General features: G+C 38.5%; 1 protein-coding gene across 2 annotated transcripts in view; it reads left to right on the forward strand.

Moving 5' to 3' along the window:
- Positions 1-11536, forward strand: part of OSBPL6 (oxysterol binding protein like 6) — a 96096-nt gene that overhangs the window by 73178 nt on the left and 11382 nt on the right. Inside the window, exons 13-22 of one of the 2 annotated variants that reach the window (XM_059853188.1) lie at positions 2150-2287; positions 3159-3246; positions 3445-3698; positions 5830-5967; positions 6298-6361; positions 6950-7028; positions 8195-8339; positions 9463-9607; positions 10582-10708; positions 11252-11374. In XM_059853188.1, coding sequence (XP_059709171.1) covers positions 2150-2287; positions 3159-3246; positions 3445-3698; positions 5830-5967; positions 6298-6361; positions 6950-7028; positions 8195-8339; positions 9463-9607; positions 10582-10708; positions 11252-11374 — 1301 coding nt within the window. The remainder of the gene's footprint in view (positions 1-2149; positions 2288-3158; positions 3247-3444; positions 3699-5829; positions 5968-6297; positions 6362-6949; positions 7029-8194; positions 8340-9462; positions 9608-10581; positions 10709-11251; positions 11375-11536) is intronic. The other variant, XR_009487358.1, reaches the window with a different exon arrangement.

The raw sequence follows: 11536 nt of genomic DNA on the forward strand, positions 1-11536 counted from the left end.
ATGTCAGACATGAAAGAACTCAGCTTGGCCTCTTTAGAGGAACAGAGAAGGACTCCAGTTTTGGAACATTAATTGTTGGCTGTGGGAATTAGTGAGGTTTTACTGTATTTGAATGTATCACACAGTAGCTAACCAATTATGTATCTTAGTTTCTTGCCAAGTCAACAGAAAGATTAATTATTTAAGAACCCGATTTTGCAAGTGTCTAAAGGGCCTCACGTTTAGAATCTTGAGTGGTACTGTTAAAATCAAAAGGTTCAGTCCATGAACCAAGCACTGCACTAATATTTTTTGCAACATCTAGTTTTTCTTGTTTTGCTTTAGCCTGAGTCAATAGATTAACAAACATTTATATTAATAACAGTGAGCTTCCCTTGTGACAAATCTGAATTTGTGGATTGTAATATATTTCAATTAGTATGGTAACTTTGGCAACCATTCTGCTTGCATTTTACAAAAATGTTTTTTATTTATCATTTCCACTATTTTTTTAATGCATATGCCATTTCAATTAACATAGTCTTGTCTCCTAGTTATTTCTTCCAACAAGCAAGAAAGGTAAAATTGTTTTTTGTTTGTTTGCTTTCTGAAAATGTCTAAACAATTTTTCCAAGAATCCAGCATGCTGGAGGCTAGCAACAGAACATAGAAGTGAAGAGGTGCCACAGCACAGCAACCTACAGTGAAGTTCTGGGCAGTGTCCTTCTCTTCTGTTCTGTATTTTTTGTTGGTTAGCTGTTCCTTTTTCATTTCTTCATCATTGCCTTGGTAGAAGTAAGCCTGACTGAAGAAGTTTTTCAAAGAAAGTTCCAGATCTCTCATTCACTTATCTTGCTTGTTTTATATATATCTCTATAACCTTGCAGCACATAGATAATGCCTGTGTGAGGGTCTTGTTCAGGTAGGATCATGTGTATTTTTCCTAGTCCCTCTTGTTTATGTGAAACCTCAAAATTTTGGTCGCTCCTCTAATGATTACAGTAAAATGAGCCTCTGTTTTCATCATAAATCATCAAGCATCACAATCCATCTACAATCTTATAAGTCCTAATGAAAAAAATGGGTTTTGGCCTCTTGGCTTGTTTGTGCTTTTTTGGGTTTTTTTTGTTAGTGCTTTTTGAGGTAACTGTATGGAATAATTCTACAGAATTAGGATGTCAACAAAACCAAATGCAGGAGTTCTGGAATAAGATTAGCAGGGATTGTGTTGCAATCTGAAGAGTTAACCATGTTTGAAAGGGCTTCAGTAGTTTCATCTGTATTATCCCAGCAACAGCATGCTGTATGAATTAAGGGATTAAGCCCAAGATCTGTTTCCCTCCACAGCAACAGATCCTGTGGTAAGATGGTACATGGAGAGCATCTTAATTTTTTCTTAATGTGATAGCCCACAGGGTAGCACTGAAATCTGGTGTCCCACCCACCACTAGCAGGCAGAGGGTGTATTTCACTGATTTAGCCTGCTGCACCACTGACATCAACATAGCACAGTATTGAATCCTTGACTTTAGTGTTACATTTCTTTGTAACAAACCATAGAGAGTTCATTTCTTTTAGTAGTATTAGGTCAGTTTTAATGTCATCATGCAAATAAGATCTGGAGTATAAACATGGAATAAAAGCCCATAAAAATACATATTACAGCTATCCTCCTAAATATTCAAACATTTCAAACATTGTTGCTAAATTGGTTCACAAGGTCATTTGTAACTTATAACTCCCAGACCTTTTAAATCTTTATAATTAAATTTTACTTGTATCAAAATTAGCTCCCAGTGATGTAATTTGTTATTACCAGGGGTCATTTAATCTGAAATTTATGGTTGAACTTGTCTGACACAATCCAGCTATTGTCCACAAAATCAATTCTCTGCACAGAGAAGTAGGTCTGCAATTTCAGGCTGCTAAAACTTGGCAGTAGATGCTGGGAGGCCTCAAATGAAGACCTGTATCTCACTGTTCAAAATGCACTGTATTTTGTCATCCTCAGTCTCATCTCTTAGGTACACACAGAGTCCTACTAAAATGCTGTCTTTACTCCCTGTGCTTGTATTTGGCATAGAAATCTTACTCAGGTGATTTACCCCTTCTACCTGTATTTCTTTAATGTGAGAAATAATACTTTTGCTTTTCTGTGCTTTATTTACAGACAGGTGAACAAATTCATGTCAGTTTACCGCTGTCTCAGCAAGTCACTAATGAAAGCAGGCTCTCTATGTCTGAATCTGTTTCAGAGTTCTTTGATGCACAGGAAGTGCTTCTGTCTGCCAGCTCGTCAGAAAACGAGGTAGGCTGTGACAGCCAGTGGCAGCTGTGCTGCTGGACAGAGTTAGTAGTGCTACCACTAGGGATTTTTAAAATATTTTTAGTAATGCTACTTAGAATAAAAAGGTATCTGAATGTGTAAATAAACACAGATCAACAAACCTGAGATCACATAAAGAGGTGCAGGAGTTCCCTGAAGGGTAAAACTGAGTTGAAAGTTAGTTGTGTCAGTAACTTAAGTTCAGCACGTGTCCTTTACAGGCTGTGGCAGTTCCACTGAAGGGTGACCTAGACAGGTACAGCTCGCTGTGCAGTCAATTAAACTTAGGTTTTCAAATGTTCTTTAAAAAAATCTTCTACACATATGTATATAATATTATTCTCTGTAATGAGAGAAATAGACAAAAAAGTAATATTTCTTGAAAAAACAGTTTTGTAAAAAAGATTTTTAAATATTCTTAATGTTGATGAGATTCTTGTTTTTCAAAATAATAGATCAATGTTTACATAATTTGTTTGCTGAAACGTAAGTCATGTTTTATTGTTTGGTTCTTTATAAACAGCACAGATCTGACGATTTCTTTTCACCTCCCATCCCTAGGGCATTATGTTATCAATTTCTTTTCATCTCTGATCTTACTTGAAGCCACCTTTTGCAGATCTTACGTCTGTATTTGGATAATAAGGAATTCAGAAATAGCTTTTTTTTTTTTTTTTGACCCTTTAAGTGCACTGGCTCTATGGACAGATTGAAACAGTCAGTTCATTTAGCTAATAGTTTTCATTGGATTAAGATTTTTTTTAATATTTGTATTTCAGTTAGCTATTTTTGTCTGTTTTGTCTGTATATTTTATATGTGTTTGAGTTAATGGATATTTTATTTATGTTTTAGGCTTCTGATGATGAATCTTATATCAGTGATGTGAGTGACAATATATCTGAGGACAACACCAGTGTTGCAGACAACATTTCTCGGCAAAGTATACTGTGTTTCAAACTTTGAGAAATTACGTGGGTTATGTTCATGTGCCAGAATTACTGCATGTCAATACCAGACCAACTCAGCTGAGAACAATGAAGTTGGGCTTGCTTGTTCTGGCAGTGATTTGGTTGAATGGAGAACTCTGTTTTTCTTAGTCTGGTGCTTTCTTATGACAATATTTTTCTTCCCTTCCCAGTTCTTAATGGTGAGCTGACAGGAGGCGCATTCAGGAACGGACGGAGGACTTGTCTGCCAGCTCCCAGCCCTGACACCAGTAACATCAATCTGTGGAATATTTTGAGAAATAACATTGGCAAAGATCTTTCCAAAGTATCCATGCCAGTTGAGCTAAATGAACCTCTGAATACCTTGCAACATCTTTGTGAAGAGCTGGAGTACAGTGAGCTCTTGGACAAGGCTGCTGAAACAGATGATCCTTATGAGCGCATGGTAATGCATTGAGTACAGCACCTCTGCTGGCTGTCTTAAAAAGGCAGCTGTTGAGTGGGGTCTCTGCAGGGTCCTCTCTTTTCCTCCTGGCCACAGACCACAAACCTCCCTGCTGGGTCAGAAAAGTGTTGTGAACAGTTACAGATGGTAGGTTTGATCTGGACAAGGCTGCGGGGTTTTTCTAAAACTCAAACCAAGTCCTGTAGTTGTGACTCATTTATTTAAGATTGATCTCACACTCCATGACTGTGCATGTAGGCATTGGCAGTTTCTAACCCTGCAGCATCCTTTCCTGGCTTTCAGTAATCAAATCCAGCAGCCTTCAAGAGTTAATCAAGTCTGTGACTGCCTTATGATCAATATAGGTGTGAATAAGGCGATTTCTAGGAGAGAAGTTTCAAAACACCAGAACAAAGTTTGCCTGGGCTCCCCTGTAAGTGTGACAGCCAGCAGCCTGTGCTCAGCTCTCAGGGTGCTTTGATCTGTCCTGTCTCCTTTTCCTCAGAAAACACAGGGAAAGGCTGTAAGGGGTAGTTAGCAGTGCTGCTGTTGAAGATGTCTGCTGTTCCCTGCCATGCTTTGGGAACGCAGTGGATAACTGGGAGAAGAGAGGTTGCCTTTGGATGTCACACAATCACACACTCAAGTCCCTGAACTGCTGTGTTCACAAGGTCTGCAGGAGAGTGAGGAGTCCTAAACACTGAAGAAGTTAAACCTATCTTGAGAAAGGGAGTTGAATTATTCCTCCTCGCATTCTGCTTTCTTACAAGTCTCAGGAGGTGATCATAGTGGGTTTCTTCCAACTCAGAGTATTCTGTGATTCTGTCCCTCACAAGAGGAGGGAGATTCTGTAAGGAGTAATGAGTAAAGCAGACTGATTGCTGCCTTAGTTTGGAAGGTCAGTGTTGGAGTAGTAGGGAGAATTCTGGAAGGAGAAGCCATGGTGCAGATGAAAGCTTCCTTGGAAGTGTGGATTCAATCCCCTTCTCTGCTACAGATGTCTACTGCAGTACTTGGGAGTAGAAGCCAAATCTTTAAACAGCAGCCATAAAAATGCAAACTGCACACCTGACCCAAAGCATATGAGACTGCTTGGAAAAGGCTGAATTCCTTTCATATTCACAGCATTCCTGCCCAAAGCTTCTGGCAGGAGTGCTGTGAATATGTTACTGCTTGTTCACTGTTCTCTGAAAGAGCAGGACTTTGCTATCTTCAATAAGCATCCAAAAGTAGGGGAAACCTTTTTTTTCCACACTGCTCTCTGTATCACAAGGGTAGTAAACTCCTTTGTTTCTCTGCAGTGCCTTATAGTTAAATTGAAAAGGAAGTTGAAATTAATCTGAAAACAGAAACAAAGCACACAAAACCTCACATGAGGGCTCTGTCCTCAATAGCAGGAGGAGGGGGGAACCTGGTTAAGATTTGCCCCACTGGTAGCATATTGCCAATAGCTGACTCATTTTTATCCTTCTGTTGTTTTTCTGAAGTTTTGTTTGGGCTTCTGACAGGCTGATGTGGTCTTTTTTTTTTTAACTCTGAAAATGGGACCTTGTAAACTAAATAACCATGGCATGCCACTTAACTTAATGCTGTCAGTCAGGCCTGGCTTAGAGATGATGAAATTGTGGTTGTACATATAGACAAGGGAGCCCCCTTGTCTGTTAAGGCTGCATATGTGTGGAAGATTTGGAGATAACTCTATGCTAAGAACATCCCAAGTGGGAGCTGTTTATGTTTGGCACTAAAAAAAATAGTTCCCATAGGAAAATGGTATGTGATCTTGTAATTAGAATTTATTAAATAATATTTATTCATGGGAAGAAGGACTAGAGCTGGGTCTGTTTCAGGTCACTAATTATAAGCCTGGTCAAAGGCAGAAAAACTGTGTCATGTGCAGATTGTCATTTTAAGGGACTGCTGAAAGACTGAATGAGGCCATGAAGAAAAAGAAATTATATCCACAGAAGACATAAAGCTTATACTGGTTCTGGCTGGGATGCATGGTTTCACTCTCAGGCATGCTTCATTATTCCAGCTGTCACTCTGAGCAGAATGAGTTGTGTGGTACCACACAGTGACGGCACATACTCAAGTGTCTGCCTATTCACATGTTTGGTCTGTATTTTTACAGGTTCTCATAGCTGCCTTTGCAGCATCAGGCTATGCCTCTACATACTTTAGAGCAGGAAGCAAGCCATTTAACCCAGTGCTTGGTGAAACTTATGAATGTATTAGAGAAGACAAAGGATTTCGATTTTTCTCAGAGCAGGTAAACCTTGTTTCTAGATAGACACTCCTGTTTAGATTTATCATTTTTGTTCTTCATTTTATATATAATCCCATTTTTCTTTCTACTTGGAATGCTTTGCTTTCTTAGAAGTAAATAAATATTGTTAATATGAGAGGACTTCATTAAAGGCTAGAAGGAATACATCTTTATAGAAATCACTAGGAACTGTTTTTAGAACAATCACTTAAGTTGTATCTGTTATATCTGTATAGGAACATGAGCTATTTAGTATTTTCATATTGCAATAACAATTATACTGTCTTAGGAATGAAAATTAAATGTTTTTGACTCAACCAAACTGTGTTTCAGGTTAGCCACCATCCTCCCATTTCGGCCTGTCACTGTGAATCGAAAAACTTTGTGTTTTGGCAAGGTATACTTTCTAATTTAAAAGCATAACTCCTTTTTTATTGTACATAACTCTTTTTTTACTGTAAAGTAAAAACTTTGTGAAAGCTGAGCTCTGCATTTGGAACTTACTCAGAATTTCTGTACTTATTATTTTGAAGTGACATTATAAACTGATGATCTGTTTTACTCCAAATTCTCATTAAGAGTGAGCAAACATGTTACAGCTTCCCCTTCGTTTGCAGCCTGTTTATACTCTCCCATTTAAAAGTTTCTTACAAACACAAGCAGTTCTTTTTACAGTTGAAAAAATGACTCTTTCTTTCCTTGTACCTACTGGTGTATGTCTTTAATTTGCATTGAATGTTTGCACAAGACATTTGACAATCATGCAGCACAGACACGATTCTTAATTAAACTTACATTTAGTTTTTGTGACCTAATGTAATTTTCTAGTATTTTTTTCTTTAGTATTTTCATGGCAAATTCATACTATCTACTGCTCTGTTTTGAATTGGGTAGTCCAGCACAGATGGTCTGGTGCCACACAGATCAGTGCAAGGGGGAGACCTTGGTCGTTCCAGTGTTTTAAGTATTTCACTGTTATATTCAGATATCAGGTGGAAAAACAAATTCTGGGGGAAATCAATGGAAATTCTGCCTGTTGGAACCTTGAATGTGACTCTTCCAAAGTAAGCTACTCTCCTCTTGTTTTCAACCTTTGGTGCACTCCAGTCTGTGCTGCCTTGTGAATGGGTTGGGGTAAGCAGATACTGTGTGGATTGTACTGGTGAGAGTTGGTGCCCAGCTAATCTCTCAGTGTTCAGGTGGGGCTGCTGGAACATTTCTGAGCCTGAAGATCCATTTTTGGTTTTGGAGGAAAAATTTACAGTCTAGAAAGTGACGGAGAGAGGGGGATAGAAATGTTTTGGGAGAGAGAGCCCATGTTTTATGTGTACAGCAGTGATGAGCTGTTCAGAACAAGGCTGCAGTGCAGGACTGTCAGCAGCTGGTGCTGTCCTAAGGCTCTCGATGCCACTGAGTGTTCCCTCAGAACAACAAGATCATGAAAGGTCTTTTTTCAAAACAAGGATAAACCAAAGTATATTCTCCATACCTGTATGGAGATGTTGGCAGAGTAGTGAGAATGCAGTCAGCCTTTCTTTCTGCCTCTACCAGTACAGCATCACTTCACCTCTTTATCCATCTCATAAAATTGAAGTAAATGCACTCTGAAGCATCTTTGTCTTCTGTCTTCATGCCTTCCCTTAAACTCTGAAGGAGAATGTGCTTTGCATCATATAATTCCCTGGTTTTATTCTCTTGTTTGATATTAGAGATGCTCTGACTGGATAGTTGTAACAAAGGCAAAGGGATCATGTGCCAGTGTTCTCCTGGCTTCCTACTTCCTTTCCTTGATCTCCTGTCAAAATTTCCCACACTTGTAATGTGATTTTCATATGATTTTCATATTTATTTTGTTTTATTTGTGATTTAATTGCATTTTCTGCTTATAGTCTCAGTTCAGCCTTATGTTGATCTTTGGGTCACTGTCCTGCCCCTATAGGAATTGTGGCCATAGCACTTCATGCTCTGAGGACAGTGGATAGGCCATGCAGGGCTTCAGTGCCTCATAATGAGTTTGTTTGTGGTCCTTTCTGTAGTTCTGTGCCTTGGAGCTTAGGTGAGTTTCTCTAAGGAGGATTAGTGATGTAACCAGATACAGGACTTTGTCATCTGCGCGGGTGGTTTTGGGCAATGTGGTTTGCTTTTACAATAAAGGAACAATGTTTTGGTTTTTTTTCTGCAATGATCATGATGAATAGATGTTACCAACTACTTCTTAATCTGTTCTTAGGTATGGAGATTACTATGTCTGGAACAAAGTCACTACTTGCATACATAATATTCTTAGTGGAAGGAGATGGATAGAGCACTACGGAGAGATAACTATCAGAAACACAAAAAGCAGTGTTTGTATTTGTAAACTCACTTTTGTCAAGGTAACATATGGATGGTAATATCTATCTTGTATTCATATAACTGTGTAATTTAAGGATACATCAAGCTGTTTCTTCACTATTCCTGAAGTCCGTATTCCACATTTTATCTTTTATTCCTTTTATCAGTACTCATAAAATGCAAATTGTCAAATGAGAATGCTATGTCAATTAGTATGATTCTACTCCTCTGAACATTTGATGTCAGTGTGTTCCATTGCTGTATAGCTGTGGGCTGTGCTACTGCTGGGTTTTGATTAAAAATGAAATGTCAAATGTTTTTTTTTTTTATATTAACACAATGAAAACACAAAGTCACTGTACACTACCATGCTATTTTGCTTCTCCTTCTACTAGAATTTGTCAGTCAGTATTTTATCTCTTTACATTATTTATTGCTGCTTTGGTTCATAGTATTTTAATATCCAGGCAAGGACCTGGATATTAAAATAGAAGTTTATATAGCTGTCTTACTAGCAAGTATTTTCCCTAAAAATAAATTTGTCTTCACATTGCAACAAAAGACATCGATTCCATTTTAGTGTTAACAATGGGATGTCAACATAAATCTGAAAGTCATGTTTTGTTGGATAATCTGAGAATGGGCAACTGGCTCTTGGATGAAGGTGTAAAAGCTGAATGTGTCTAAGAAAAGCAAAACAGAGAAGAGAAACAGAAAAAAAAAACATGTAATACTGGCTGAATATCTTCCCTGCTGCATACAGTAGTGTTCAGCACTCATGAAAGGATTCATATACAAGTACAGGTATATTCAATACCTCCTCGTGTAGGAAGAGCAGTTTTAGCTGGCTCTGACAGGCAAAATGTCATTTTTCCAGAATTGTGAGGGATTTGGGCTAATGAATGAGAATGTAGTTCCCAGGTGTGCAGTTAATTTAAATGCTTTTATGTCAAAACCACATCACAAGTGTTTCTCCTATAATCAATCAGTAAGTGTTAGAACCATATGATTTTCAAATTTTGGTATTCTTAGTTCCAGGTGAGCTGTCCCAACACAGAATTTGGACAGCTGGCACCACAGGCCAAGAGACATTAATTGTGGGTATTGTTACCATGGGTTGTTGGAAAAGCAGTCTGAGCTAGTAATTCTTGGTTAAACTTGCAGGTGAACTACTGGAATTCAAATGTAAATGAGGTCCAGGGCGTTGTGATAGACCAAGAAGGGAAGGTGGTTCACCGCCTTTTTGGAAAGTGGCATGAAGGCCTCTATTGTGGGGTTGCACCTTCAGCCAAATGCATATGGAGGCCAGGTAAGAAGCTTGTAAAAAATTCTGGAAGGTCTGAAGCTGTTTTAGCCTACACAAATTTAAATACACAAAATAATACTAGAGAAATTCAAATCCCTGTCTAGACAAACAACAATTTACATGGGTTTATAATAATGGTAAATGGAAATGTTCTTACAGGACAAAATCTTTTACATCTCAGTCTGACTCCTGTTTAAATGTGCTGGGACCTTGGGGTCAACAGGACAATAAAATTAATTTAAAAATTTGGCATCTGGGCTGGCCTGTCTGCCTTCTGAAGAGAGCAGGGTAACTTTTTTGGATTCGCCAAATAGGGGTTTATTGGGTTTGTTGTCCTTCTGCTTTATTAGCCTAAAGGATTGGTCTTCAGAGATGGTGAACACCTGGCACTTTCAGGATCTGATTTCAGCTTCCTGCTTGCTTAGAGGCCTGAGGTTGAATCAGTCATCCTTTGCACCTGTATATTTCATACATGCATTGTCCAGGAATTATTGTTCTTAGAATTTTAAATCCTACCTTTTATTTTTGGCATTTCGAACCGTACTTTGCACTCTGCTCTTTACAGTGTCTGTTCTGACTCCTTGTAGTGATGAATCAGGCTGTGTATGCTAAGTTCCAAAATGAACTCTAAAGATCAGTTAAGGTTAGGTTTTAGACAGACATTTGATTGACCTGCTTTCTGGGGATGAGCAAACTGTTTTTAATTTGAAAAGCTTGAAAACATTAGTTTTTATTTAAAATGGGAGGAAGATCATAAAAGCTTTGAGTCTATTAACATGTAATTACAATCTCTGCAGGATAAGCAGTTGATATTAATATTTAGTGAATTTTGTTTCACTTAGAGAATAGCTTTTGATGCTTTTTAACTGTAAGAGTAAAATATATTAACTATTTTTCTGTTAAAAGTTTATAAATAAAGGAATCTCTTGCATATTTAGAGTAATAGCTTAAAAGCCTTTTTCTTTGTCTGTGTTCAGGCTCCATGCCGACCAATTATGAGCGTTATTACGGCTTCACAAGGTTTGCTATTGAGCTCAATGAATTAGATCCTTTACTGAAAGATCTTCTTCCTGCAACAGATGCACGATTCAGGCCAGATCAAAGGCAAGAAAGCTTATTTATACATTTAATATTTGGTGGGCTCAAGGCTGAGTTTGGCTGAGTCTTGATTTCTGTCTGTATCTTCACTGCAGTCTGAATTAAGCTGTGGAGGATTCTGCTAGTAGAGAGGACAGTCAGTATTGCACTCAAATTTCTGCCTAACCCAGCTAAGGGAAATTAGAAAGCTTCTTGTTGATGCCGTAGAGCCATGGTGCAACCCTGGGGCATATTCCTCATGACAAACTGAAAAACAGGCTCTGAAATGCTCTGCACTTCTGCTATGGATGGAAGCATCACTAATTCCCTCCGAATCCTCAGTTCATAGTCCTTCAGTGTTTGTGATGTGCTGGAGTTGCTGAACAAAGTGTGTGCCTCAGGCTGTAGGTCGGGTACGCGTAGCTGGGGAGTCGCATCTCAGGCTGGATCTGAAAGTACAGCACTGACAACACACTTGGCTTCTGCTTGCCTTTTGTGATGATGGGTGCTGGAAAATCCCCTGGGCTAGACACTGTGTGATTGCTAGACAGCCTGCTGTTGTCCCTACAGGCTTCTGGAGGAAGGAAATATAGAAGCAGCAGCATCTGAGAAACAAAGAATAGAAGAACTCCAGAGAGCTCGGAGGCGGTACATGGAAGAAAACGGCATTGAATATGTACCCAAGTTTTTTAAGTGAGTCTTTTCATTTCAGTAGTAAGTCTCTTTTCCAGCGTGTAACTGGATGAAGTACTACAAGAATTACCACCAGCACAGACTGAGAATCATGAAAGTTTTAAGGAAGATAATAAGATATCTGACATCTGCTTCTCTGAAGCAATTTTTACACAGTTAAGA

This window comes from Haemorhous mexicanus, chromosome 8 (genome assembly GCF_027477595.1).
Source record: "Haemorhous mexicanus isolate bHaeMex1 chromosome 8, bHaeMex1.pri, whole genome shotgun sequence".
Classification (NCBI taxonomy): domain Eukaryota; kingdom Metazoa; phylum Chordata; class Aves; order Passeriformes; family Fringillidae; genus Haemorhous; species Haemorhous mexicanus.